Genomic DNA, 27,335 nt, shown 5'->3' on the forward strand with positions numbered 1-27,335 from the left:
GAGATTTTCATGGACAAATCTTCCCATTATCAACAGGAGCTCAGCTTGGAAATTTAAGAGTAGCAGAAATGCTGATTTTCAGTAACAGCTTTGCTATCCATCTATATTTTTTTTCCTCCCAAGTATCCCATTTGAAATAAGAGAAAAGCAATTATGTACAGAATTATAGGCTGAGCTGGGGTCACTCTGCTCCAGTCCTCATCTTAATTTAAGCCTTGTTGAGTCAGACTTGATAAATCCCCCTCTGCTTCTCCTAAGACCACTCAATTTGTTTGGTTTATGAATGTCTTCACATGGAGTCAAGAAATAAAATTTCTAGGGGTTTTTTTTTTCCCCCTCCAGTTCACAGTGGAGCAACTCAGTTTGGAGCTGCAAAAACCCCAAATCATTTGTTTGTCTTTTCTTTATCACAATATCCCCGTTTTGTTCTTCAGTTCTCTGGTTTGTGTGGTCAAAATCATGTAAATCCCACATTTCTCTCCCAAAGTGGAGCTCAGCTTTTCAGCTTGTTGTTTCAGCAGCACAAAGAGTCTCCCCAGGTTGTTAAATAATTCAAAAAAAGGTGAAAATCAAAGGTGGAAGGGCAGGATCTGCACAGGCAGCTGAATGTTAGTGCTGAGGTGCTGAACATCTCCAAACACAAAAGTTCAGCTCGTGGCTCTTCAGTTGTACAAAAAAGGGCTGGAAAGGTAAAAATGGGGAGGGAAAAAGGGATGAAGATGATTAGGGGATGAGCTGGGAAAAGGCTGGGAGAACTGGGATTCCTGGAGAAGAGAAGCTTTGGTGTGAGCTGGTTGTGACCTTGCAGAATTTGGAGGGAACCTGCAGGAAAGGTGGAATAAAGCTATTTAAAGGAGCCTGGAGTGGCTTTGGATGGGGCTTGGAGCAGCCTGGGATGGTGGAAGGTGTCCCTGCCCATGGAAATTTTTGGAATGAGCTGAGCTTTAAGGTCCCTTCCAGCCCAAAGTAGCTTTTTATTCTCTGTTTGATGCTTTTGGAGAATCCTGACCCATTAAATCCCCCCCAGAGCTGCTCATCACGGAGCCCCTCCTCAGCTCGAGGTGGGCTCAGCATCTTTTCAAGCCCTGCTCATGAAATCAATAGCTAAACATAAATAATAAATCTTATTTTATGAGCTATTTTCTGCCTTTAGCAGGGGGCAATAGATTTCCCTGTTTGCCCAGTTTGACAGAGCTCCCCAGATCCAACTATTTCTTGGTGTGCCTGGAAAATAATCTGAGTTTAGTTGCCTTCATGTCAAAATCCTTGTTTGACAAATACAGGTCTGTGTATATTTACAGGGAATATAAATTCTTTGCAACTGTACACGGGGCTGAATGCATGACTAATGACAGCAATAAGCAAGGGGGAAATTTGGCTTAAAAATAGAATTGTGGGAGAAGCAGAGGAGTGTGGGGGGCTACCTGAGGGGAGGCAGCACCCCTCCTCCCCACCTGCTCCCAATTTAGCCTCCCAGAGCTCCAACAAAACCAGCTGGAATACTTTAAAGTGAATTTTGTCATTAATTAAAAAAAAAAAAAATCCAAAAACGCCAGCAGGCTTTAATAAATGGAGCTGCAGAACAAGGAAGATTCAGCAGGACTAATTTTAGCAGCTGCAAGAAAGTTGATGGGAAAGTTTTGCAGCTCCTGTTTTATGTTCTGCTGGTTAATGAGTGTCAGAGCTGAGCAGGCTCCAGCGAGGTGATGGATTTGGGGCAGAAAATGGCAAAGGGATATTTTTAACATCCTGGGAATCGAGGTTTCCTCTCCTTTCCTTTAGAGGTGATTGGTGTCATTAACAGGCTGCAGGGCCACAGGGCTGTCAAACCTCTCCTTGGTTTTTTGGCCACTTGACACCAGCCAAAACTGGGCTTTTAGGCCATGCCTTTGCTTTTAGGCTCAGCTTAATGTGCTGCCAGGTTTAGGTGCAGGATTTCCATGGCAGGACTGATCCCAGTCCCCATCCCAGGACTGTCACATCTCATGAGCTGCTCCAAACAACGCCTGGAATTCCTTGTTTAGCTCTGAGTTAGGGAAGATCTGTAGATATGTAGGGCAGCTTAATTGGCATGGGTGCAGGAATCTGTGTCACACCTTCCAAATCCCACAGCAGCCCCTGGCAGCAGCGGGGTGAGGACCCTGCCCCACTCAGGAGCAGGGATCAGTGGGGGAAAATGGGATTACAGGTATTGGGTGGCAGAGCTGAAGAGATTTTGGCTGAGTTTTTGGAATACTGAGGGGGTGGCCTCATCTTTGGGGATACTGAGGGGTTTTAAAGGACTTCAGATGCTGCTCCTGAAGAGATTCATTCCCTCAGAGTGCAGATGTTGTGTGGGCATTGGGATCACTGTCCAGACCTGCCCAAGTGCTACAAATTCAAATAAATACAAGAATCAGGAGGTGGAGGTGAACCTGTCACTGACTTTTTCGTGGCAGATGAGGAGCAGAGAGGTTCTGAAGCAGTGTGTGTGTGACAGGCTCTGCTGTGGGCTCCTCTGCTGTGCTGCTGGTTCCTAATCCCTTCTCCTTTTCCATTCCAGGGCACTCCTGGCAAACCAGGTCCGAGGGGACAGCGTGGTCCCACGGTAACCAGTTCTTCATCCTTGTGCCTTTCAAAACCTCGTCCTGGCCAAAGGAAAACTGGGATGGGCTTTGTGTCCTCACTGGGTGGGGGGGGATCTGACCTTCAGCAGCTGCAGCTAAGCCAGGGGGACACAGATTTGGGGCTGGGTGTCACCACTGGAGGTGGTTTAAATCTTTCTGGTGACTTTCCTGTCACCCCTTGCTGATTTGTTGACCCCACGTAGCTCAGGTGCTTGGGGCAGCAGAAAGTCCTCAAATGTCACCTTTGATGATTTGCTTGATGATTTATTGACCCCAGGTAGTTCAGGTGCTTGGGGCAGCAGAAAGTCCTCAAATGTCACCTTTTGTGTCTTTGCAAGGGTCCACGTGGGGAAAGAGGCCCCAGGGGAAGCACTGGAAAACCTGGCCCAAAGGTAAGGCCTGGGGGAGCCTTTGGGGTGGTGTCCTGGGCAGTGCTGGTGTGGAGAGCAGCTGGTTCATCTCCCTCCTTTCCTTTTCCATTGGGTTGGGAAAGCTGAGCCCTCCTGGGGTTCATTCCCAGCTCGTAACCCACTGCAGAGAAGGTGCCCAGGCTGTGTAAATGTGCTGGTCCAGGAGCCAGCAGGACTTTGAGGGTACATCCAGAATGGAGACCAGCACAGCACCAACACCAGCACAACCCCACAGCCCCTAAACCTCCCCAGCCCCTCAGTGTTGGGGTTCAAATAGAGTTTAAACCCCCTGAGAGCCCTCAGGCTGTGCTGTGGGTGAGGGCATGTGGTGCTGTTGGTCTCCAGAGCCTGGCTGAGCCATTTTTGCCTTCCCACTGCTGAGCCAGGATTGGGCACCAGGCAAAATTTGGGATTTTTCTCCAACCAACCCGGATGAACTGTCTGATCACCTGAGCATGGATCACCAGGCTTGATGGAAACAAAGCTTCTGTTGTGAGACATTGTCCCCATCACACTGCCAGATTTACAAACTAATCTCCGGGCTTTGTGTTGGCATGAATTTTGGATAAATCCCTCCTCTTCTGGGTGGCATTTACATCTCTGAGGGAGCCCACTGTGTGATGAAAATATCCCAATGTCCCCAGGATTTTTATGAGGGGATGTGGGGGGAACAAGCAGCTGCTCATTTGTCACTGGCTGCTGCTCCTGCCACGGAATTATTATTAGAGAGGGCTGGGGGAGTTGCTGGGGTGTGGTGTCACCGTGGGCTTGGTGCCATCTGAAGCCTTTGCACACAGAAGCTGTGATGCTGATTTGGGTATTTTTTTAAATGCTCTCTTGTTTTCCTTCTTCCTAAAAGGGCAATTCTGGTGGTGATGGCCCCCCTGGTCCTCCTGGAGAAAGGGTAAGATGAGCTGAGGGGGGAAGCAGGACTCAGTGCAGTGCCCTGGCAGAGGAGGTGGGCTTGCAGGGCTGAGGGGTTTTTGGCAAGGTGGATCCTCCTGGGTGCCCTGTTAGCAGAAAGGAGTGGGCAGGAGCCAGGATGCAGCTCAGCAAAAGGGAAAAAAAAGGAAAATTCTGGTTAGAAATCCAAGGTGAAAGGTGCTGGTGTGGAGAGAGGTCTCCCAAGCTACCTCCAGGCCCTAGGTCCTGTCTGAGCTCTCCAGGGAAGGCTCAGGTGGGACTCTGGGTGTCCTGTGGAAGCATCACTCGTGGGAGAAGGGACAAGTCACCACCCCTGGGTGGCTGCAGGCAGCCAGAATTCCAGGCACTTTCTGGAGGATGTGGTTCTCTAGAACCTCCTGCTGCTTTCTCCAGATCACAGGCAGGTGGGAAATCCTGAAACAATGGGACTTTCATGATTTTAGCCTCAATTTCTGAGGGATTTTTTCCCCCCACTGGGTTTTTTTCTGTTTGTAATTTTGCCTACACAATCACCCAGCATTTGGCTTTCCAGACCTTTGTGCTTACCTGCTGCTCACACAGAGGTAATATTTCATATCAAGCGTTGAAGGTTCCTTAACCAACTTCTCTGGCTTGTCTTTCATCCCAGGGACCACCAGGGCCTCAAGGACCGACTGGATTTCCTGGACCAAAAGGCCCCCCTGTAAGTAACTCAATTCCTAGGACATCCAAAGGGATAATCCAGCCTTTCCCACCCAGCCTGAGCTGATTCCCTGACAAGTTCCCAAGAAAAGACATCACTGAGACATGCTAATAACAACCCAATGGTTTCAGATTTTAAATAGCCAAGTAAATTGCAGCTGATTATAAATGTTCATTTCCTACTGACTCAGGATCTCTGGGATCTTTTGTGGCTCTTCTGTGCTTTATTTTCCCTCTGTGGATGTGGAGGACAGCCCAGCACTGCTGTCCCTGCCGTTGTTGTACACTGGGGGGACCTCAGCAATGGTTTGGGAGTGATTTCCTGAGTGTGGTGAGCAGCTCCTGTACGACAAATCCTTTGGGAGATGTGTGGGAGGAAAGGGGTGCAGCTTTTAGGGTCTGCAGCTCCGTTTCCCTGTGAAATAGCTGAGAGCTGAGGCAAGCAGGGGTGATTCAATGTTTGTCACAGTTTTATTGCCAAGCACTTGGTGATGCTGCTTCTCCCCCTGCTTTTCTGCCACAGGGTCCTCCTGGGAAGGATGGATTGCCTGGGCACCCTGGACAGAGAGGAGAAACTGTAAGTAGCCAAAAAACCTTGGACTGGTCATCACCCCAGAGCCTCATTTTGGGTTCTCTAAACCCTCCTGTGCTGCTGGGGAGGTGCAGCCCCAGTCTGGATTGTTTGGGTTCCCTGAGGATCTGTCTCTGTGGGAAGCAGCCCATTTCTCCCCACTGCCTTCCTCAGCAAATGAGCATTAAGAAGGTTTTGCACATGATGCATTTTTTCCCCTCAGCTTATCACACAATTTAATTAACTTGCCTGGCATTTGCTAAGCAAAGCAGTGCAAACACTGCTCAGCCCAGCACCAGATATTTATTTACACGCCATAAGACTGATTTTAAAACAAGGGGTTTGAGGTATTTTTGAGCCAAGTCCTCAGGTCAGGATTACCTTAAAGGTGAAGAGTTTTCACCTGCCAGAGCCTGACTGACATTGAGTCTTCCTTGAGTTTCCCATGACATCCAAGGTGGAGGGAGCAATGAGAACTTGGACAGCATCTGCTGTCATCTGCTTCTGAGACTGCAATCAAAAGCATCAACCTCCAAGTCTGCAGGAGTGAATGGAGAATGGTCTTTTAATTATTTTGGGGTCTGAAAGCTCTCCCTAATTGCTTTCCTCAATTTGCCTCTCCCAGGAAAGAGAATCTCTGTTAATCTGTGCCATCAGCCTTGCAGAGACCACTTTCCCCTGCAGACCCAGGCAGCACAAATCCCCTTTTTGTCCCCTTTTCCCCTCACATTGCCAAAATGCAAGGAGAGCAGCATAAAAATGAATTAAATGCTCTTTCTACATCAGTAGCCTGGTCAGTGCAATGTATCTTTATGCAAGATTGAAATCTCTGTGTCAAACACTTCCCCTTATTGAAGTTCCCATTCAGCAGCAAACAGGCATGCTGAGATACTTGGCCATATTAGATTTGCAAAGATTGGTTCTGAAAAACAACCGTGACAGATTCTAAAGCCTCTGTGCCCGAGGCTCAAAGAGTACAAAGGGAAAGCCCTTTCTCCAGGTTAATAAGGAAAGTCCTGCACAGAAATGGTCTAAATATTTGTCTGTGATAAGAGTTTAAATTGCACCTTCATTTCCCAAGGATATTTTGCCATTTCCCCATCAGTGACAGGATATTTTCTGATCTGCAGGCAGCCAGAACAGCATGGAGGAGTTATTTAAGCATGACAGGCTAGTGTTGGCATGGGATTTATCTGATCCTCTTTTGTGGCAAGGAGAGAATAGCCCGTGTGCCCTAAATGCCATTCCTCAAGCTTGTCAGCAGGCTGGAGTAACAACCATAATTAATGTGCTTTTTAAAGAGTAGCCTGGGAGAGCCAAACAATTGCAGTGGTGAGAGTTCCTCGTTGTCACTCTTCAAAATGCCATTGGAAGGAGCTGTCAGGGAGGCTTCCCTGCTCATCAGCCTTTGCAGACAAACACGGCTGTGGTTCCTTTCAGCAAATGTTGATGGAGGAGATAAAGCTTCACTCAGCCCCCGTGGGTTAAGCTGCCCCTGAGCTTGTGGGAGCTGAGCTGAGACAGAACCGAGCCTAAACCAGCATCAGAATGGGGAGCAGGATAAGGGAAATAGCTTTAAAGAATTGCTCAGCATGAAGAAATTCACACTGATTTTAATAGCCATTTAATGGCCATTAATGGCATTTTTAATTGCCATTTCCTCCATGGTTTTATGAGCAGAACAGATTTTTATAGATATACATATATATGGCCAAACAACAGCAGCTCCATCCAAACAGCAGGGCTGAGCTTTGAGAATCCCTTCTTCTTCCTCTGTTTCACCCTTTAGTAATGCACAAAGACATTTTTCCCATTTTCTGTTTGATTTTTTATTTCCCTTTCCTTTGGGTGCCCACCCTGGTCAGGGGTTCCACTGGGGGAGGAACAGTTGGTGGCAGTGTGACCCTCACAGGAGGAGTCCTTGGCAGAAGTGTCACCTCTTTGTCTTTTCCCTTTCTCTAACAGGGTTTCCAAGGCAAGACTGGCCCTCCAGGCCCCCCTGGTGTCGTAGGGCCTCAGGTAAGAAGGAAATTCTTACCCCTGCAACTGGTCTTTACTGGTCCAACTGGAGCTGCTTGTGCAGCAAGGGACTCCTTTTCCAGGGAAGGCAAAGCCTTGGCAGGTGGCTTTGAAATTCCTGAGGCAGGTGTGAAATGCCCCCATGACCCCAGCCCACCTTGCTGAGGGGCTGGGATGGGGTTTAGACCAACTAAATGTGGTGGTTGCTGTGAGCTCAGCACAACCACCCTGGTGTAAAACCGGTGTAGGGTGAAAAAACAGCTGGAAAACACAACCCAGCTGGAAAACACAACCCAGCTAAAAAACACAACCCAGCTGAAAAGCACAACCCAGCTGAAAAGCACAAAACGTCTGAAAAGCACATCCCAGCTCAAAGACCTGAAGCAGACAGGGAGTTAAATGAGATCTCCAAGGGCTGTGCAGCTGCTGGTGGTCAGGGCAGAGCAAACGTGGTGCCAGAGTGCTCTTCTGTGTCACTGTGAGGAAAATCATCCCTCTTTCATCTGAAGTGCTGCCAGGTTCTGTCAGAGCTGGGCTGCTTTGCTTTCAGTCACCTCGAGCTCTGTGGGGACAAGCACAACTTGCAGTGAGCCTGCACTGAGCAGGACTGGCTTTGGGTCGAGCCTTCTTCCCTGAGCTGCTGGGGAGCAGCTCTTTAATTAGAAACTAATTAATTTGTCCTCTTTAATGACACCATAAAGTCCCTGATTTGTAAATTCCCTGATTAGGGGCAATCCCCTGACGGCTGTGGCTGTCTTCTCAAGTGCAAATTAGGCTCGGTGGCAATTTGGTGGGGCTCTGCTGGGTGTAGTTGCTGTGATCTGTGGCTGCTGAGTGAGCTCTAAGTGGCCCCCCTGCAGCAGGACATGAGTTACAGCCCTGTCCCCAAAGCCACCAACGGGTAGGGACACCGTGGCTTTGTGCAAGTGGCTTTTGTCCTCCTAAAAACGAGCCCCTGGGGAGCCCTCTGTGACACTTGTCACCCTGAGTGCCCTCGGAGGGCACGGAGGCAGCCGGTAATTGCCAGGGAGTACGAGCCTCATGCATTATTTATGCCCCATCCGAGCAGGAATCAGCAGGGTTGGAGAGTGCTTAGGAAGTTTTCAATTAAAAAGGAAAAGCTAAGCATAATAGTTGTAGTGGTAACATCTCATTTGGGTGAAATTTGGGCTCGCTCCAGAGGTTCCCAGTGCCTCCAGTCTGCTGAGGGTGATGTTGGCCACTTCCAGAACAGATGGAGAGGGGGAATGTCTCCAGGGATTGCTGGTGGCACTGAAGGCACCTCTTCCACCCCATCACAGCCCAAAGGACTAAAGTGATACCCTGCACTTTTCCCTTCCTCAGTTGTTCTGCCAATACCCACCCCATTCTCTCTGACTGGTTTTTTCCAGGGTCCAACTGGTGAGACTGGACCCATGGGTGAGCGAGGCCATCCAGGCCCCCCAGGTCCCCCAGGTGAACAAGGCCTTCCTGGCCTCACTGGAAAAGAAGGCACCAAGGTAGGGACTGGAATTCACCTCCTCACTGCCTGTCCCTCCCTGGACATGGAGAGGATGATTCAGAAAAGGAACGAAGCTCCTGCCTCACCCCAGCTGGAGGCTGAGGGGATGAGCTGGGCCTCCATGGAATGAGCAGATCCTCATCTCTTTCTCCCTGTCCTTGCAGGGGGATCCTGGTCCTGCTGGCCTCCCAGGGAAGGATGGTCCCCCTGGATTGAGAGGGTTCCCTGGAGAACGAGGCCTCCCCGGCCCCATTGTGAGTAGAGGCTGCTGGGCCCCTCCAGCTGGAGAATTCCCAGCTGCTCCAGTTGTTCAATTCCCAGCTGCTCCAGTTGTCCACCTCCCCAGATGACTCTGTTTTCCTTCCTCCAGGGTTCTCCAGGGCTGAAAGGCAACGAAGGTCCCCCAGGTCCTCCAGGCCCAGCCGTGAGTATCCCTGTCCTTGCAGGCAGCACCATTTACAAGCTTGGCAGGGCCAGGCCAGGGTTAGTCACAGCTCCAGGCTTTATCCTGATTTTCCTGACGACTCCCTGCATGTTCCTTTATTTTACAAGCCCTGCATGTAACAGCTCAGTCATTTGTGGGGTCAGCTGTGGATGTACGTGACAGGCTGAGGGAACTGCAAGGGTTCAGGACATCCAGGATTTTGTCTGTAATCCACCTGCTTTCCCTATGGAAGTTGTCTCCACTTGAGATCCCTGGAAGGAAACATTCATCATCCAACCCTCCCTGCTGGCTGTGAAGTGGCTCATGCTCTTGTTCCAGGCTGTTTATGTGTCCCCAGGAGCTGAGCTCCCTGCACCATCCAGAGGAGAATCCAGCCCTTCCAGGGATTTCAATTCAAAAAAAACCATCTGCAGGGCCCTTAGGCTGGTGGTACCAACTCTTCCCGTGGCAGTTATCCCATCAAACGTGCACAAACATGGATGAAGAGCTTGGGTTTCTCTCTGTGTGGGCATGGGTGAAGCTTGATACTGCAATTAAATTCCTTTCCTCCTCCTCCTCCTCCCAACAGGGCTCCCCTGGGGAGCGTGGCCCTGCAGGATCAGCTGGCCCTATAGGATTGCCAGGGAGACCTGGCCCTCAGGGACCTCCAGGACCTGCAGGTGAAAAGGGAGCTCCAGTAAGTACCAGTATGAAGGATGAACAGTTGTGGGACAGCTGGAGATGTGTGCAGTAGGGACCTGAGTGTGGAACCAGTGCTTGTGGAGATTTAAATTGTAAAAAATAAGGATATAAAGTTCAATTAGAAAGGAATTTTCTCATCTTGAGCATATCAAACCACAATGTCAGCGGCTCAAGTGACACCCCTGTCAAGCATGGCTGTGACCCCAGGGAATGATGTGTCCTCAGGCAACGAGAAGGCCTGGGGGCTGAAAAGGTGACACAGCCTGTGTCACCTCCTGTGTCACCCTCCTTCCAGGCCTGTGGGCAGAGAACTGAGCCAGCTCCATCAGCAGAAGGAGCCAGAGGTGGCTTTGCTGGTGTCAGGCTGCTCTGGTGGTGGTTTATTGATATCAGAAGTGTTTATCAGCTGCTTGCTGGTTTGTTAGAAACTCCAGCAGCTATTCCAGAGGCGAGAATTTCCTGGTGAATCAGTTTTAGGAACATCTGTCCTGCTGAGTACCTAACCATGTGTCAGTCAGGGCAGGGATGAATAGGCAATTTATGTGGCATCTAATTTATTTAGAGCAGAGCACCCAGGATTCAGATGCAATTCAATCATGGACGAGGAAACTGGAAAATATTCACTGTTCAGTTCCTGTAAACAAACAAATGTGATTGAAAACTCCTGCTCAAAGGAGTACAAGTAGATGTTGACACAGAGTGTGTTTTATTCACTTCAGGTGGTTTTATTTGTCCAGAATCTCAGGATGGGCCTCCTGAGAACCCCCCTTAGTTGGGGGTCAGCCAGGGAGGGAGCAGCTGGGGCAGCCAGGACCAGAATCAGCAAAAACTGGCTCGTGGGAGTAAAAATTACTTGGGGTCTTGTTTGTCATCCAGGCAGAGATGGCAGAGGGTTCAGATTAAATCAGATTATGTTGCTGTAGCGGTGAAATTGCAGCTGTGATCTGGGTATTCACTGCTTACATTTGCTTGTTCTTTTCATTATCCCTCAAGACAAGTTTTGTCTCCTTTCAGACAAGGAGCACAGATGAAATATCAGCTGGAAGCGGCTTTGCTGTTCCTGCCCATCCAGCCAGGAGTCATTAGCAGCTGAATAAAACCTTAATGGGCTGTAATGGCTGGGTTGGAGAGCTCTGGGTGTGACCTGCCTGTTTTTCTGCTTCCAGGGGGAGAAGGGTCCCCAAGGACCGGCTGGCAGGGATGGCATCCAGGGCCCCGTGGGACTGCCGGGCCCCGCAGGTCCTGTTGGACCTCCTGGAGAGGATGGAGACAAGGTGGGGACAGCTCCTGCTGCCTGGGGTCGCTCTGGCACGGAACTGGGCAGCGTTTCCACCGTGGTGCATGCCACACTTGGGTGGGATATGCTGCTGGAGGATTTTTGTGGAACTCACAGTCCCGTGGGATGAGCAGCAGCAGATGGGGCTCCGTGTGCTCTTCCAGCCACAAAATTCCCTGAAATCCAGGTTGCCTCCCCCGAACCTGCAGCAGGTGCCTGCCCACGGATGCCCAGCCTCTCCAAATTAATTCCCTCTCTCATTAAGCCACTCTGGAGTGGAGAATTCCCAGGAAACATCAGCTGGGACAAATCCCTGGTGGCTGCTCAAAGGGTCTGCAGGATGCAGCTTCATGCGTGGCGTGGCAGCTGAGGAATTGGAAGGTGGAAAAGGGTTTGGTTGCACCTGGAGTGGCCAAATCTCTGGAATTCTTCAGCCCACTCACCTATTCAGTCCCTGTGGGATTTGGGATGAGGATGCAGACCCTCAGGGCTGCTGAGATATGGAAGTGGTGATGAATTAATGTTGTCCCTTTGTTCCTGGCAGGGTGAGATCGGGGAGCCTGGGCAGAAGGGCAGCAAAGGTGACAAGGGGGAGCAGGTGAGTGGAGGGGACTCTGCTGTAGCTGCTTCTCCTCAGTCTGGTTCATTGTGTGACTTGCTGGAAATAGAAATTAAATTTATATCATTTTCTAATGTTGATTCATCTTCTGTGCTTCATCAAATACCCACATGATGTAAAAAAAGAGTGAGAGCCTCAAGTGGGAGCCTCCAGCTCCCAGGAACATTGAGATATTTCCACATCACCCACTTAGCATGGAAATATCTGTGAAACATGAGCAGTGTTGCCACCAAAGTTGGGTCTTTGGCTGAAGTTCCCTTTCTGATTTAGTTGAAGATGTCTCTGCTCATGACAGAGAGATGGACCACGAGATTTTTAAAGGTCCCTTCCAACCCAAACCATCCTGTAATTCTGTGGTAATTCCTTTTTGTGCTGCCCAGAGCCTGAGGAACATGAGTTACCCAGGAGTTAGGGCTGAGTGCTGGGAGATCTCACCCTGTTCTCCATCTCTCTTTTGGGAATTAATGCAGTTTTAATGGAGTTTGTATTGAAGGAATTCACCTTTACCAGGTGAATTTGTCACTCTCTCCTAACACTGACATTTTTTTTTGTGACAGGGCTTGCTGGAAATAGAAATTAAATTTATATCATTTTCTAATGTTGATTCATCTTCTGTGCTTCATCAAATACCCACATGGTGTAAAAAAAGAGTGAGAGCCTCAAGTGGGAGCCTCCAGCTCCCAGGAACATTGAGATATTTCCACATCACCCACTTAGCATGGAAATATCTGTGAAACATGAGCAGTGTTGCCACCAAAGTTGGGTCTTTGGCTGAAGTTCCCTTTCTGATTTAGTTGAAGATGTCTCTGCTCATGACAGAGAGATGGACCACGAGATTTTTAAAGGTCCCTTCCAACCCAAACCATCCTGTAATTCTGTGGTAATTGCAGTTCCACACCCTTTTTGTGCTGCCCAGAGCCTGAGGAACATGAGTTACCCAGGAGTTAGGGCTGAGTGCTGGGAGATCTCACCCTGTTCTCCATCTCTCTTTTGGGAATTAATGCAGTTTTAATGGAGTTTGTATTGAAGGAATTCACCTTTTCCAGGTGAATTTGTCACTCTCTCCTAACACTGACATTTTTTTTTGTGACAGGGTCCCCCAGGCCCCACTGGTCCCCAAGGCCCAATTGGTCAGCCTGGCCCAGCTGTGAGTATTGCTCCCTATTAGCAGAAATCCTTTTTTTTTTCCCCAAAAAAAGCCTCCTGGGAAGCACTGGGATGATTCCTGCCTGGCACTGCTGCTGGCTTTTTTTCCCCAAAAAGCCTCCTGGGAAGCACTGGGATGATTCCTGCCTGGCACTGCTGCTGCCCAACCCGAGCAGGGGGTGGTGGGGTGGGGTTGGTGTGTCCCCAGGTCTGTCCTGGGCTGATCAGACCCTGTCCTTGCAGGGAGCTGATGGAGAGCCCGGGCCCCGAGGACAGCAAGGCCTCTTTGGTCAGAAAGGTGACGAAGGACCCCGAGGTTTCCCTGGTCCCCCCGGCCCTGTGGGCTTGCAGGTAATTTGCAGCATCCAGGGAGGGTTTAGGGTGGTGAGAGCTGGGGCTCACCTGAGATGTTCACAGCTGAGATGTTCACAGCTAAAATTCATCCTCTGCACCTCCACAGGGCCTGCCTGGACCACCTGGGGAAAAGGGAGAAACGGGTGACGTTGGGCAGATGGTAAGGGGCTTCCAAATTTCTTATTTCACCACTGACATTGCTCTGAGAAACCCATCTGAAATTTGTCCTCCTTTTCTCTCAGGGTCCACCAGGCCCACCAGGACCCAGAGGTCCATCTGGGCCACCAGGAGCAGATGGTCCACAGGGTCCTCCTGGAGGAATAGGAAACCCTGGTGCAGTAGGAGAGAAGGTAAAGCACCCGGACGAGCCTGAAGCAAGAGTTTGCTGCAGCACTCATGCAGTGGCTTTGCTGTGCCAACAGAAAACTCATCCCTCTGCAGAAATGTGAATATTTCCACCCTTTTTTTCCACGTGTAGGGTGAACCTGGGGAATCTGGTGAGCCTGGTCTCCCTGGAGAGGTTGGCCTGCCGGTAAGTGCCCCCTGGGAGAGGCATGGATGTGCTGGAGAGGTGTGGATGTGGATGGGACAGCAGGGACTGAACCAGCCCTGTCCTGGATTTGGCTATTGATGACACATTGCCACGTTCCTGGGTATTTATAGGATCACGTTTAGTCACCAAATCTGGGCTACCCACGACTGAACACCATGAACACCACTCAGTCCTTGTGGGAAGGGACTGTTAAATCATGTCCTTGTGTTTGGAGACACAAATAGATCTTCTTGCTCAGAATTGATTAAAGGATAATTAGAGATCAGTATGGGATTTTTTGTCTTGATAATAAAGTTTCTTTTCCTTTACAGGGCCCTAAAGGTGAAAGAGGTGAAAAGGGAGAAGCAGGTCCCTCTGGTGCTGCTGGTCCACCTGGCCCCAAAGGCCCACCAGGTGATGATGGCCCCAAAGGCAGCCCTGTAAGTACCCCCTCAGTCTTTCCTTGCCTTGCCAGCAGAGATTTCTGCATGAAAAGATGTTCCCAGAGATATCTGTGGAAATTTAAACTAGTATCCTAACCATGGAATTTCTCCTCTCGTGATCCATGATCTCAGCCCCCTTCCTCAGGGTGCTGATGAGGGAAAGACCCTGCTGTACCATACTTCCCAGAAATACTGGAATTATCAGTGCTTTTTGCAGGCTATCAGGAACCTCAGCCCATGGAGAGGAGCTGCAGTAGGGTCACTTTGTGTTTATGGCTTTCCAAGGTCTTCTGCACCAGAGCAGAGCTTCCAAAATAGGATCAAGGAGATTTATTGGGTTTGGGAGCTGTACCTGCACACCCAGCTCCCTGCTGCTGATAATTTCTACAGCTCTGCTGAAGCCAGTGGAGCTCTGCTGATTTTACCAGGGGACAATGGCACAGGGTTTATTTTGCAGGCTCCTCTGATGCCTGAAATTTATGATGAGGTAAGGCAAGATGGCACAAAGAAGCAGAGGAGGCAGGGGAGTTTAGTCATCCCTCCTAACAGATGGGATTTGGGATATCTGTGATGGGTTGCAGGCTGCTCCTGGAATCATGTGAAGCACCCGACAGACATTGTATGGGGAAGAATGCTGAAGTGTTTCAGTCATTAAATGCTCTGAGAGGCTCCTCCTGTGCAAAATGTCACACATTTGCAAAAGCAAAACCTTCCAATCTGCACGTTCCCAAAGCTGGGAGGACTCTGCTGTCACCCAGCCAGAGGATTTTTGAAAAACTGGGATGGAAGTCCCAACGTTGCCTTTGGAGCTCTGGCAGTCAGGATGCAGATCTGGACTGGCTGGGACAGGGTGAAAAGACTGCAGCTGCAAAGAGGGGTTGTGGTTGTAGAAATTGGGGTTTACTCCAGAGGGTGGCTCCCCATGTTGTCACTGGTGCTCTCCAGGTGCAACATCCCTCACTTGGGAATATTCTTCTCTCTTTGCAGGGTCCAGTTGGTTTCCCTGGTGACCCTGGTCCTCCTGGAGAGCCTGGCCCAGCTGTAAGTGTTGGTCTCACAGAGCTTTCTGCTCCTGGGGTGATGAAACTCAACAGTGCTCCTCATTCCCAGCAGCTCCCCTGGCATTTCCTTTGCTCATTCACACCCTAAAAACACCTCCTTGTTCCTTTTTCCTTCCTTTTTAGGGTCAAGATGGTCCCCCTGGTGACAAAGGTGATGATGGTGAACCTGGACAGACTGTGAGTACCTGGAGAGATGAGAGCTGTTCCCCACAGTGCCCATGGCTCTGTGTCAGCTCCAGGGGCACTGAGCCTCTCATTCCTACCAGAATTTCCCAGTGGGAATTGCCCAATGAGGATCTCCTTCCCTCCTGTGTCATCCATCCATCCATGCCTCCATGCATCCCTCCATCCATCCATCATCCATCCATCCATCCATCCTCCGTCCATCCATCCATCCTCCATCCATCCATCCATCCATCCATCATCCGTCATCCATCCCTCATCCATCCATCCATCCATCCATCATCCGTCATCCATCCCTCATCCATCCATCCATCCATCCATCATCCATCCATCCATCCATCCAGGGATCCGTCCATCCATGGATGGGGCACTCATGATTTGTTCCCCTCCCCTCTCTCCCTGCAGGGTTCCCCTGGGCCCACAGGAGAGCCAGGCCCCTCTGGACCCCCTGGAAAACGGGTGAGTTGTTTTTTTAGGAAGATTTTCACAAAAGCACTTCCATTAACTTTTTAAAAGTCATGGTGTTACTAAGTCTCCAATAAATGCTGTGTAAATACTGTATAAAATATGTGATAATTAAAAAAATAAAATGATGCACCATCCACACCCGTTGGAAATTGATGGGAAGCTGCCAAGCAAATCCCATGGATTTTTTTTAAAGATGTTAACAGCCCAAAGAAAACCCAAGAATGAGGTGCTCCTGCTCTTCCTGCCTTGCTGGCAGAACCCAGGGATTCATTTAGCAAGGAGCTAATTTAAAAATCTTTTCAGGGATATTTGTCTCCATTTTGTCTCCTTCCCTGGGGCTGCAGCATCGTTTTGCTAATTCCAACAGACCGTTGCAGATCAGCAGGATCTAACTGTGTTTTCCATCTACTCTGGGCTTTCTTTAGGGCCCTCCTGGTCCAGCTGGTCCTGAAGGAAGGCAAGGAGAGAAAGGAGCCAAGGTGAGAGCTGAATGGGATTTCATTTGTGCTGTGTCCTTGATAGTCCAAGAGGATCTCCCTCTGCCAAGGCAGGGAGTTGATTTTGCTGCGTGTTACAACAAATTAGCCTGGATTTGGGGCCACTGGCCTCAAATCTGAGCTTATGTTTCAGCCCTTAACAAGCTCTGTGGAGATAATTAGGGCTTGGTAAGGTCAGGGGAATGTTTTGCCTCATTTGAAACATCCAAGTGCTATATTTGGCAGTGTGATGTGTTGTAAATAATGGGGTGTGCAGAGCCCCGTGTCCTTTCCCAGGGCAAACACAGCATTCATGGGCTGGGATTGTTTAGGTAAATGGAGATGGGATTGGAAATTACAGATCCCGTTGTGGCAGCACAGGGGAGGGAGGATGGGTGGATGGAGGGGTGTCCCTGAACCCAGGAGAGCTCAGAGCCAAAGGGTGGTTCCTGCTGGAATTCAGGCAAGGCTGGAAACTGAAGGAGCCTGGAGAGTTTGGAGGTGGAGGGAGCAGCAGGAAAATCAAGGAGCAGAAAGTTTCACGTGCTTTGCATGGATCTGCATCCACTCCATGACACCCTGGCACCATCTCACAAAATCCTCTGATGTCCCAACACAAATTCAACACCCTGCTTCTTCGTCCAGGGGGAAGCTGGCTTGGAAGGACCTCCTGGGAAGACTGGACCCATTGGTCCCCAAGGTGCTCCAGGGAAGCCCGGCCCCGATGGCCTTCGTGGGATTCCTGGTCCAGTTGTGAGTATTCCCAGCCTGAGAAAGCTCAGCTTTGTTCCTGTACCCCAGCTGCCTGGAAGATGCCTTTTCCCAGTGTTCTGTCTGTGCTGGAATGCCTGACAGCAGATAAAACTTATTTCATGGGAATAATGGGATGGTGAATATCATCTCCCACATGTTTCATTTGAGTCTTGGGTCTTCAGCCACTCTCCAGCAGTGATTTTCCTTGATCCACAAAGTCCCTTTTCCAGCAGAGATTTGAGCATGGAAGGAACATAAATCCTTTTGCTTTTGCCACCTGTGAAAAGCCAGGACAAAGGTTCCCTGGCACAGGTGAATAATCAGAATATTCCCAGCTGGGAGCACTACTGTCACTGGGAATGAGGGAATTGCACTTTTTTTACAGGGTGAACAAGGTCTCCCAGGATCCCCTGGCCCAGATGGTCCTCCAGGCCCAATGGTATGTCCAGAGCATGCGATTCCAGGAGTTTTTGAGCTGGATGAATGAGTGTGACATGAGTTCATTCCCTCTTTTGTTTCCCTCTGTGTCCCAAAGGGCCCTCCGGGTTTGCCTGGTCTGAAAGGAGACTCTGGTCCTAAAGGGGAGAAGGTGAGAATCCACTCAGGATCCCATTGCCTGATCCCTGGTGGGGTGTGGGGGCACCAATGGCACTGCACAGGGGTCCTGCAGCTGGCAGGACAAGGCTGGGGAGTGTCACCAGCCCCAGTGACATCTTCAGAGGAGAGCTGGAGCACTCTGAGTGTGCCCCAAGGAGCTGAGCTGTGGGGGAGTGTGGAGGTGCAGAGCCCTGGCTCGTTTTTGGGGTGATTCTCTACCCTATAAACATTTCTGTCACATATATATATTTATATAACCCCAGGGAATGAGCAGTTGCTCTAGTGCAGAGGTTCTTTCTCCATTTGTAGCATTTTCTGGGTTGTAAAAATCTCCTATTTTTGTCCACTCTGCCCCTTCCATGTGCTACAAATTCCTCTCACCTCACTCAGGTATTTGGGGTTGAATCTGGAAATGTCTTTGCTCTCTGCAGTCAGAAATCCTAATTAACATCTGCTCTTTTCCCCCAGGGTCACCCAGGTTTAATTGGTCTTATTGGACCACCAGGAGAGCAGGGAGAAAAGGGTGACAGAGGCCTCCCAGGGCCCCAGGGCTCAGCAGGACCCAAAGGAGAGCAGGTAAATATTCCCTAAACCTTCCTGGAACATGCTTTGGAGCATTGCACCCTCAAGGAGATGCAGCATAGCAGAGATGGACAACCCTGGCAGGAGATCCTTGGCAGTTTTTGAGGGATATTTTCTGTATTAATGTGGTTTATTCTATGTGTGAAACATGGATTTCCTCCAAAATGATCCATTTTAGTGGGAAGCAGATTCTCAAGGGTCCTATGAAAGAATTGAATAGACTTGGAGGGATGGTGCCATTAAATATTCATCTGAAGGGCTGATTTTTAAAAGTGTTTTTAAAAAATGAGATAGGACATTCCTTGTCCATGCTCTAAAAACCAGGTAAAGCTCCAGATTGGACTGGAATCCCCCAAAACTGGGTGCTCACCTGGGAGCAGGGGTTGGATGTGTAATTTTAGGCCAGAATTGCTGATCAGTGTTATTTTCCTGTTATCTTTTAGGGTATCACAGGTCCCTCTGGACCCATTGGACCTCCAGGGCCACCAGGATTACCGGTAGGTGACAACCAATGACCTTGGAATTCCTTGGGAGCCCTCAGGAGCCACGTTGGTGCTCCCAGGAATGCCCAGCACAGCCCTGGCTGTAGCAGGATGTTGGTCACAATGGGTTTTTTTCAGCTGAGCCCTTAAAAAACCCTTGGATGAGTTCCAGGAGTGCTGGAAATGATGTGGGAGATGGGTTGAAGATGTGGGAGATGGGCACAGGGAAATCGTCCCACCTTGTTTCCCTCCCCCTTTCTTTTGGAATATCCACAATCCCACGGGGATTTATTGCCCTTTTTTGCTGATTTTTATCACTTTTTTAGATGCCCAAAGGCCCTGTGCTACCCTGGGGTGCCCAGCTGGGTGTCCTGAGCAGGGAGTGGGATCAGCCCCATGTTCCAGGAATCACCCAGCAGCTTCCCCACTCCCCACTGGGGCAGGAGTGTGGAGCTCTGCCACAAAAGCTTTTTGTCTGTTGGCAAATAAAAGCAACACCCAGCTGAAGTGGATGGGGGAAATGGAAACAGAAAGGGAGTTAATTTTTTAAAAATTCCCTTTCTGAACTCTCTGCTTGGAAATGAGCTGACTCCTTTCTGTGTTTGTCTCTCCACAGGGTCCACCTGGTCCCAAAGGTGCTAAAGGCTCATCAGTGAGTATGGACACAGCTAAAGGAAGAGGCTGAGGGGTTTTTATTGAGTGTAGGACAAGCTGGGACTCCCCTCATCAGTAAAATGAATGCAATTAGCAGAGAGGACTTAGCAAACTCTACCTAAGCCCAGCAATGATAATAGGGGAAGCTTTCTGTGCCACAACTGCACTTCCCTGAAGAGCAGAGCAGCAGAGATCTTAAGGAGCAATCCAGTGCTTAGTCCTGAGGAGAAAAGCTGCTGCTGGAGAGTGGAGGGGATTAAAAATAGCCCCTGAAAAGCGGGAGGTGGGAAGTTGGAAAGTGAAGAACTCGGTGAGAAATGAGACTCTGGAGGTTCGTGGTGCAGAGCTGCTGTGCAGGCAGCTAAAAATTCCTCTTTTGGGCAACTTCTTAGTGTCTTTTTGCCATCCAGAATTCGATGTTTTACTAATTTGAAGATTTTATTTGACTTGCAGAACTGTTGGGTTGGTTGGGAGAGTTAAAGATTTTATGCATTTTATGCATTCCGTAGGAAGCATAAGAAAAATCTGACTGTTAACTCCAGGTGTTTGATCTTTTCTTTCACCTAAACACCAAAAATAACCAAAAATACCATTTTCTTGGGATGTGGGTACAGGGAGACTCTTCTTGTGTGCCTGAAGGGACAAAAATGAGCACAGTTAAAATAATGTTTGGGATGTGATAAAAGTACCAGGTGAATTCTCCTGAGTGACTCCTGATTTTCCCTTGTTTTTCCATCCAGGGTCCCACAGGTCCAAAGGGTGAATCAGGTCTTCCTGGGCCCCCAGGACCTCCTGTAAGTAGAACCCATAAGGTGAAGGATGAAACAAGGTTCAGACTTCATGGGTGCTGGAATTTGGGAAGCAAAAAAATATCTGGACAAAAATTCCTTTCCAATCCTAGCAATGGGTTGGAATCTCTTGGAGACACTGGGGGAGAAAGCAGGATGGGAAAGGAGGATTTATTAATGGGAAGAGAAGAAGGGAAGGTGGAAAGTGTTGAAGGCAGAGGTTTTATCAGCACCATCCATGGCTGTTTCCCATGTCCAATGTGTATTTTGGGATGTTGCTGCTTTGTCCATCTCTTGTGTCCTTTTCCCAATGAATGAGAAGTTGTGTCTTTTGTCTCTCCCCCCAAAAATCAGGGTCCTCCTGGAGAAGTCATCCAGCCCCTGCCCATCCAGGCTGCCAAGAGGACCAGGAGGAACATTGATGCCAGCCAGCTGCTGGACGATGGCAATGCTGACAACTACATGGACTATGCTGATGGCATGGAGGAGATTTTCGGCTCCCTGAACTCCTTGAAACTGGAAATCGAGCAGATGAAGCATCCCTTGGGCACTCAGCACAACCCAGCACGCACCTGCAAGGACCTGCAGCTCTGCCACCCTGATTTCCCAGATGGTGTGTCCCAGGATAGGGGGGATGTAGGGAATTCTGGGGGTTTTGCAGCTTCATGCAGAAGGAAGGGTTGGAAGAGCAGGAATTTGGGGAGTCCATGGGGGATGTGGCTGGTGGAGAAGGAATATGTAGAGCTGGATTGGATGTCACTGGACAGCCCTTCCAGCTGAAATGTCCTGCTCTAAAAATGGGGATATGGGATGAAAAACCTTCTTCACCTAGCACCAGAACATGACCAGCTTTCAAAAACTACACATAAACAACAACCCATGAGAGGTGAAACATCCCAGGTGAGGAGGTTGCTGAAGTGACTCTGAGCTGATCCTTTCTTCCCTTCTGTTCCCTCATCCAGGTGAATACTGGGTTGATCCCAACCAGGGGTGTTCCAGGGACTCTTTCAAAGTTTACTGTAATTTCACGGCTGGTGGAGAGACCTGCATCTTCCCTGATAAGAAATCTGAAGGAGTAAGTCCACACCACCTTTGCTTTCCCCTCTGTCCTGGTGATAGATGGTTTCCTGATGTGAATCTTCATAGACAGCCAATTGAACAGCAGCAAGGAAGGATCAAAGTTCCAGAATGTTCCTTTGTTACACAACATTACCTTCTGAAATAACATGGAATATGTTGACAAAGAGAAAATCAGATTTAAACTGTGATTTGGGCCAAACCTCTGATGGTTTCCCAGGCATAATAAATGCTAAGACCTTAATTTTTTGGACTTTGCTGTCCAAGGCAGGGGTGTGTGTTGGTGCAGGAATTGGGAGCTCTGTTTAACTCATTCCCTCCCACAGCCCTGCTGCACTGCCTGCATGCCCAAGCACCACTGACTCCCCTCCCCTCCCTGTGTCTCCAGGCAGGGCAGATAAATGTTTACCTCCTGTCATTTTTCCTGCTGTTCCTTGTGGGTAAATGATCCTAAATGATTGCAGGCAGGCTCAGAGCTCTCCCTGGCACGGCTGCACAAGGTTGATGAAGTTATTTGTGTAATGATGCTCTTAGCTCAGCCATACCCATCATTTTTGTCCTGTGTCCCTGCACTCTGTTTTCCAGAGCTGCTCTTCCCGCTGCCTGGGGACCAGCTGTGGCACTGGCCAAGCAGAAACACAACAATTCAGCCTGGGGGGAGCTGTGCCAGTGTCACAGTTGTGCTCCAGCTGTGACAAAGCTGAGCTGCTCTCCTGCTGCATTTCATCCACCAGAAATGTGTGTCAGCACAGCACAAACCACACGCCACATAAATCCTCCCTGAGTTTTTCTTGGGGCTGTTTAAAGAGGAGATGGATTTCCTCTTCCTTTGCATCAGTGAGCTGTGTTTTGCCTCAAAATTTGACAGCTCAAAAAGCAGAGTCTGGCTATGATCTTGCAGGGGCCTGAGCTCCTGCTGTGCTGGTTCAGTGAGGAGTTCTGTGGAGCTGCAGAACTTCTCAAATACAAATTTCATGCTGGGATCCATAAGAAAAAACTTCTCCCACCCAGAGGGATGCAAAGAGCCCTGGCTGGTGGGTGGGTAGGTTTGTGATGAGCCACAGCAGAGTTTCAGCCATGGCTCCTCTCAGCTCATCCCTCCCCGAGCACAAACACTGGATTTGCTCTGCAGGTGACATCCTGCAAAGGGCAGGACAGTTCCCAGCCACCTGCAGCTGGGCTGCTGCTTCAGGAGAGATTTCCAGCACAAATGAGGGCGTTATGGGAGGCTGAGGGAGCAGCCACACTCCTTCCTTGTGCTCTGACTCAGCTGCTGAGCTGAGCTGCCTCAAGGATGCTCCCATGGCTGATTCCTTGTCCAGGTCACCCCTGTGTCACTCTGGGTACCTGGAGCTCCATCCTGTGTGTCCAGCACCTCGGGAGGCAGAGGCTTTTCCTTCATCACATCCTTTGCCTTTCCCAGCCCCACAGCACCTGGATTTGGCTTGAGAGAGGCACCAGGCTTCTCCAGCACCAGCACTGCCCTCCACACGAAGATCAATGCACCTTTCCCATCCATGCTTCCTTTTTCCCTCTCTGTCTTTCCTTTTAATTTTCCTGCCACTGCTGGATTTGTATCCCAAGTTCCTAGGAGGCAGAGACAGGCCCTAGCAAAGGAGGCTGGTGCCAGAGCAGCACCACTCCATCTCCACTGCTTCAGAGCCACCTTCTGCTCTCATTACTGATGTATAAAAATTTTTTAAAAAACCATTTTAAAGCAAGTTGGACAGTTTCAATAAGACATGCAAACTCTGGAATGAAAGTAAACTTTTTAATTTTGATTTTTCTTTTTCTTTCTCTCTTCCCTCCTTGCTGTCCACAAACTAGGCTAGAATTACTTCCTGGCCCAAGGAAAACCCAGGCTCGTGGTTCAGTGAATTCAAGCGCGGTAAACTGGTAAGAGGCATCCTGGTGCTTGCTGTTTCCTTTAACCCCCTGTCATATTTTACAGAGTAAAATGGCTCGTTGGCCCAAAGAACAGCCTTCCACATGGTATAGTCAATACAAGCGGGGGTCCTTGGTAAGTGGCTAACCCTGGCCCTGAATCAGAGCTTGTCACCCGCTTTGGTATGGCCACACTGCTGCCTCTGCATGCTGGACTAACCCCCCTCCCAGGCACATGGAGATGTTTAAGGTGGAATTCTGAGAGAGACCCCAAAGCCACCGGGGGGCTTTGTTCCAGTCTGCCTGACTGGGAAGTGGGGAGCTGAGCTTTGCCTGGGGATAGAAGGGGACACCCTGGGGACCCTGGGGCAGGTTTGTCTGCACAGAGCCCTGCAGGAGTGCTGCATCCCACAGGCAGTCCTGCATCCCACAGGGAGAGCTGCATCCCACAGGCAGTGCTGCATCCCACAGGGAGAGCTGCATCCCACAGGCAGTGCTGCATCCCACAGGGAGCGCTGTCGCTGTCTCCTCCTCACTCCCCATTTTGGGTGTCCCCATGTTGCTGTCCCCTTGTTGCTATCCCCCAGCAGTGCAGCCTTACCCCAAGAGCTGAGAGATCCCTAAAATGCTGCTCCAGCCCCGAGCTGGGCACAGTGCTGGGACCCAGGGGAGCAGCTGCACATCTGTGGCTTCTCTAGGACAGGTTTGCCCCAGAGGGTGGATTTTGTTCCCCATGTGGAGATGAACCGTGCTGGGGACTCTCATGCTGACCCCAGAGCTTGGGAAAATCAAAGTAATTTATTTAAAGGAAGATTTCCAGCCAAGCCTAGTGGAAAGGAATTTGACTGAGTCACAATTAAGGATTTTTTTCATGGGGGAAGAGCTGTTTTAAGGTCAAACAAGGCTTGACAGCAAGGCATAAACCAGCAAAAGCTCTGGTTTCTTATCTGGTAACAGGACATGCACATTATGGGGAGCTCATTCCCACAGACACCCAGTGCTGGGCAGGGATGTCAGATTTGTGTATTAAGCCCCATAAATGTCCCCTGGCCCTGCAGAATTAATGGGATGCACATAATGAGCTCAGTCAAACCAGGAGAATGCGAGAACAGGCAAATATTCCACGGATAAAACCAACCTGCCCAGGGACAGGAGATGCTCTGCTGTGTCCCACTGAGTTGTCCCCTCCCCAGGGCAGGGGCTTCCTGCAGTGCCCCACCTTCCACCTTAAAGGGCAAACAACCCAAGCCCTGCGTTGTTTCCCAGTTTCTGCATTCCATCGCCACTAAAACACATTTTGCTCTGATCCTGTCCTCGAGGAGGACACGGCTTCTGGGGCTTCTCTGCACCATCAAATCAGGCTGCAAAGCCAAGGCTTAAGCCTCGTGGCTCCTTGGAGGGCAGCTACTCATAGCTTAATTACAGAGCACTTCATCAGTTAATGTTCCAAGTACATCCACTTCTCCATCTCCCCTGCTTCTCTTTTTTCCCAGCTCTGTTAGAGGCTTCGTTGCCAGCCTAGAGCTTAGGGCTTATTCTCTTTTAGATAAAAACATTTCTGGTGCTACTTGGAGCTCTTTGTTCCATCCTTTTGTGTTGTCATTTTCCTGCCTTTTTTTTTTTTTTTTCACCTGTCCTGCTTTTTCTGTTTGGAAAAATAAAAAAGCCACCAGTATGTGGAAGACCTACCTAAGCAAACCACAAAACAGTCAAACACACAGACCAGAGAAGTTTTATTTATTTACTTATTTATTTATTTAAGATTAGCTCTGATTTTGCCTCAGTCAGTACCTGGAACCATGAGATTGGCAAATTGAGGAGACATTTGTCTGCTGGATCTAAAATCAGCTGAAATTTGTGTGTGGATGGGCAGAATCAAAAGGAGTTTGAGTTCCCCTCAGGTGTAACTCTGCTCCTGTTACTCCATGGAGAAGGTCCTGGTGTCTTGAGGTGAGGGGAAGATTTTCAGTGCTGCCAAGGGCTCCATATAAATCCTGGGATTGCACAGCTGGGCAGATGCTGCCTTTCTTCTGGAGACACCTGAAGTAAGAGGGGTGCAGTAAATATGAAATACCACCAAACCAGCTGGGTTTGATGCTCCCACACCATTAATCAATTCTACAGAGCCCTTGGAGCCTATTCCTTACTTTTCCTCAGGATGCAGAGCTGTGTTTAGAGGGATAAGAGGCTTGCAGATGTTTTCTCTGTGTGTTACACACAATTCCCAGCAGCTCTAACGAGGCCTGCACCCATCCCATCCCATCCCATCCCATCCCATCCCATCCCATCCCATCCCATCCCAATCATCCTCCCAGCCACATGACACCTGCCAGCACAGAGAAAAGAGGAAAAGATTGGAGGATTTTCCCAAACTGAGCAAACATTGTGCACAAAGCCAGCTCCCAGTGGCTCCAGCTGGAAAGGGCTTCACAAAATCTGCACAGGCTGAACAACAAAAGACCCCTTAAAAGGCAGCCAGGCTGCAAGGCAAGCACTGGTTTGATATAAAACCAAATAAGAGTCACTCCTACAGGTCAGTAGTGCCACACTGGGTGTGTGACAAGTCCTTGGCATTTTTTGTCCCCTTCCTTCCACGTGCTGGTGGCTTTCTGGTAGCTCCTCCTGGCATGCGTGGCTCTCTCCTGGTCAGTCACATTTAACTCTCAGGAGGACAGTGCAGCAGCATCCTGACAACCGGTTGGTATCTTTGTTTATTTGGATTATCTCTTTTAATTCAGTGTTGTATTGTGGTTATGAATCTGTTCTACTGTTTGCAGCCTGCACCACAACTCGAGGGTTGGTGGTACCTGGAGGAAATCCACGCTGGTTGGGTTGCCTGTGTTTTGTTCCTGGTTGTTTCTAAAGAAACCCTCAGTCCATCCAGGGCAGTGGTTTGGAGATGCCACCTCAAGCACAGTCAGTTCATACCTGCAAAAACTCATTTTGTGGGCCATGAATGTCCCACAAAGTCCTGAATCACCCAAGTGCTGGGATTGTGTTTCAATAATTTATTTTTTTTGTAGGAATAAATTCTCCTGCATGGGAGAAAAAGGAGCCTGGTGGGCAGAATGGAGCAAATCCCAGTGTGCAAGACTGGGATTCACAATCTGTGTTCACAACAGAGCAGCAAATCCATTTTCCCTTTACCTGAGCTGGGCTTTTCCAATCAGGGCAGCCCCCAGTCCTCACCAGCAGGTGCACATTGCTGCAGATGCAGTGCCAAGATTGCTTCAAACCCCAGGAAAAACGAATGGAGGATACCCCAGAGTGTGCAGAACAAAACACACCCAGCAGCCAGAAATTTGTGTCAGACAGGACAGGAAAATAAATCCCTGAACTCTCACAGAAATTCACCTTCTCTTCAAAAGCTGGAGAAATACATTCAATATTGGCTTAATCTTGAGACATATCCCCAAATTCCCACCCTCTTGCAACCAGGGCTGAAATCCCCTTCTCTTTTTTTTCTCCCTGCCCTCCTTAGATTTAATTTTTTCGCTCACACCCTCACCCCATCCAGCAGGAGAGCAAAAAGTTCCTGGGTGAGCAGAGCAGGTGGCACTGGTGTCCCTCAGGAGCAGTGTCTGTGTTGGTGACACTGGTGTCACTCAGGAGCAGCATCTGTGGTGACACTGGTGTCTCTTAGGAGCAGTGTCTCTGGTGACACTGGTGTCCCTCAGGAGCAGTGTCTCTGGTGGCACTGTTGTCCTTCAGCAGCAGTGTCTGTGTTGGTGACACTGGTGTCCCTCAGCAGCAGTGCCTGTGCTGGTGACACTGGTGTCCCTCAGAGCCCCTAGCTGTGTTTCCCTGTCCCTCACTGCCCAGTGTTGTCCCTTGTCCCCCTCTCCCAGCTCTCCTACGTGGACTCGGATGGGAACCCCATCGGGGTGGTGCAGATGACCTTCCTGCGTCTCCTGAGCGCCTCGGCCCACCAGAACATCACCTACAACTGCTACCAGTCGGTGGCCTGGCACGATGCCACCACCAACAGCTACGACAAGGCCATCCGCTTCCTGGGCTCCAATGACGAGGAGATGTCCTACGACAACAACCCCTACATCCGAGCTGCCCTCGACGGCTGCGCGGTACGTGGGGGCTCCTGGCCTTGGGGACACCTTGGGGACA

General features: G+C 49.6%; 1 protein-coding gene across 2 annotated transcripts in view; it reads left to right on the forward strand.

Annotated features, from left to right (window-relative positions):
• COL5A1 (collagen type V alpha 1 chain) overlaps positions 1-27,335 on the forward strand; it is a 128,899-nt gene that overhangs the window by 96,725 nt on the left and 4,839 nt on the right. The window contains exons 33-65 of one of the 2 annotated variants that reach the window (XM_041483929.1): positions 2,543-2,587; positions 2,945-2,998; positions 3,876-3,920; positions 4,569-4,622; positions 5,145-5,198; positions 7,158-7,211; positions 8,603-8,710; positions 8,877-8,966; positions 9,083-9,136; positions 9,726-9,833; positions 11,005-11,112; positions 11,659-11,712; positions 12,827-12,880; positions 13,123-13,230; positions 13,340-13,393; positions 13,476-13,583; positions 13,712-13,765; positions 14,098-14,205; positions 15,196-15,249; positions 15,393-15,446; positions 15,858-15,911; positions 16,346-16,399; positions 17,042-17,149; positions 17,535-17,588; positions 17,685-17,738; positions 18,215-18,322; positions 18,772-18,825; positions 19,427-19,462; positions 20,205-20,258; positions 20,607-20,865; positions 21,215-21,327; positions 23,157-23,225; positions 27,062-27,295. In XM_041483929.1, the coding sequence (XP_041339863.1) occupies positions 2,543-2,587; positions 2,945-2,998; positions 3,876-3,920; positions 4,569-4,622; positions 5,145-5,198; positions 7,158-7,211; positions 8,603-8,710; positions 8,877-8,966; positions 9,083-9,136; positions 9,726-9,833; positions 11,005-11,112; positions 11,659-11,712; positions 12,827-12,880; positions 13,123-13,230; positions 13,340-13,393; positions 13,476-13,583; positions 13,712-13,765; positions 14,098-14,205; positions 15,196-15,249; positions 15,393-15,446; positions 15,858-15,911; positions 16,346-16,399; positions 17,042-17,149; positions 17,535-17,588; positions 17,685-17,738; positions 18,215-18,322; positions 18,772-18,825; positions 19,427-19,462; positions 20,205-20,258; positions 20,607-20,865; positions 21,215-21,327; positions 23,157-23,225; positions 27,062-27,295 (2,673 nt within the window). Of the gene's footprint in view, positions 1-2,542; positions 2,588-2,944; positions 2,999-3,875; positions 3,921-4,568; positions 4,623-5,144; positions 5,199-7,157; positions 7,212-8,602; positions 8,711-8,876; positions 8,967-9,082; positions 9,137-9,725; positions 9,834-11,004; positions 11,113-11,658; positions 11,713-12,826; positions 12,881-13,122; positions 13,231-13,339; positions 13,394-13,475; positions 13,584-13,711; positions 13,766-14,097; positions 14,206-15,195; positions 15,250-15,392; positions 15,447-15,857; positions 15,912-16,345; positions 16,400-17,041; positions 17,150-17,534; positions 17,589-17,684; positions 17,739-18,214; positions 18,323-18,771; positions 18,826-19,426; positions 19,463-20,204; positions 20,259-20,606; positions 20,866-21,214; positions 21,328-23,156; positions 23,226-23,280; positions 23,350-27,061; positions 27,296-27,335 lie in introns of both variants that reach the window. The other variant, XM_041483930.1, reaches the window with a different exon arrangement.

The sequence above is a fragment of the Pyrgilauda ruficollis genome, unplaced genomic scaffold (assembly GCF_017590135.1).
Source record: "Pyrgilauda ruficollis isolate IOZ18807 unplaced genomic scaffold, ASM1759013v1 scaffold62, whole genome shotgun sequence".
Lineage (NCBI taxonomy): Eukaryota > Metazoa > Chordata > Aves > Passeriformes > Passeridae > Pyrgilauda > Pyrgilauda ruficollis.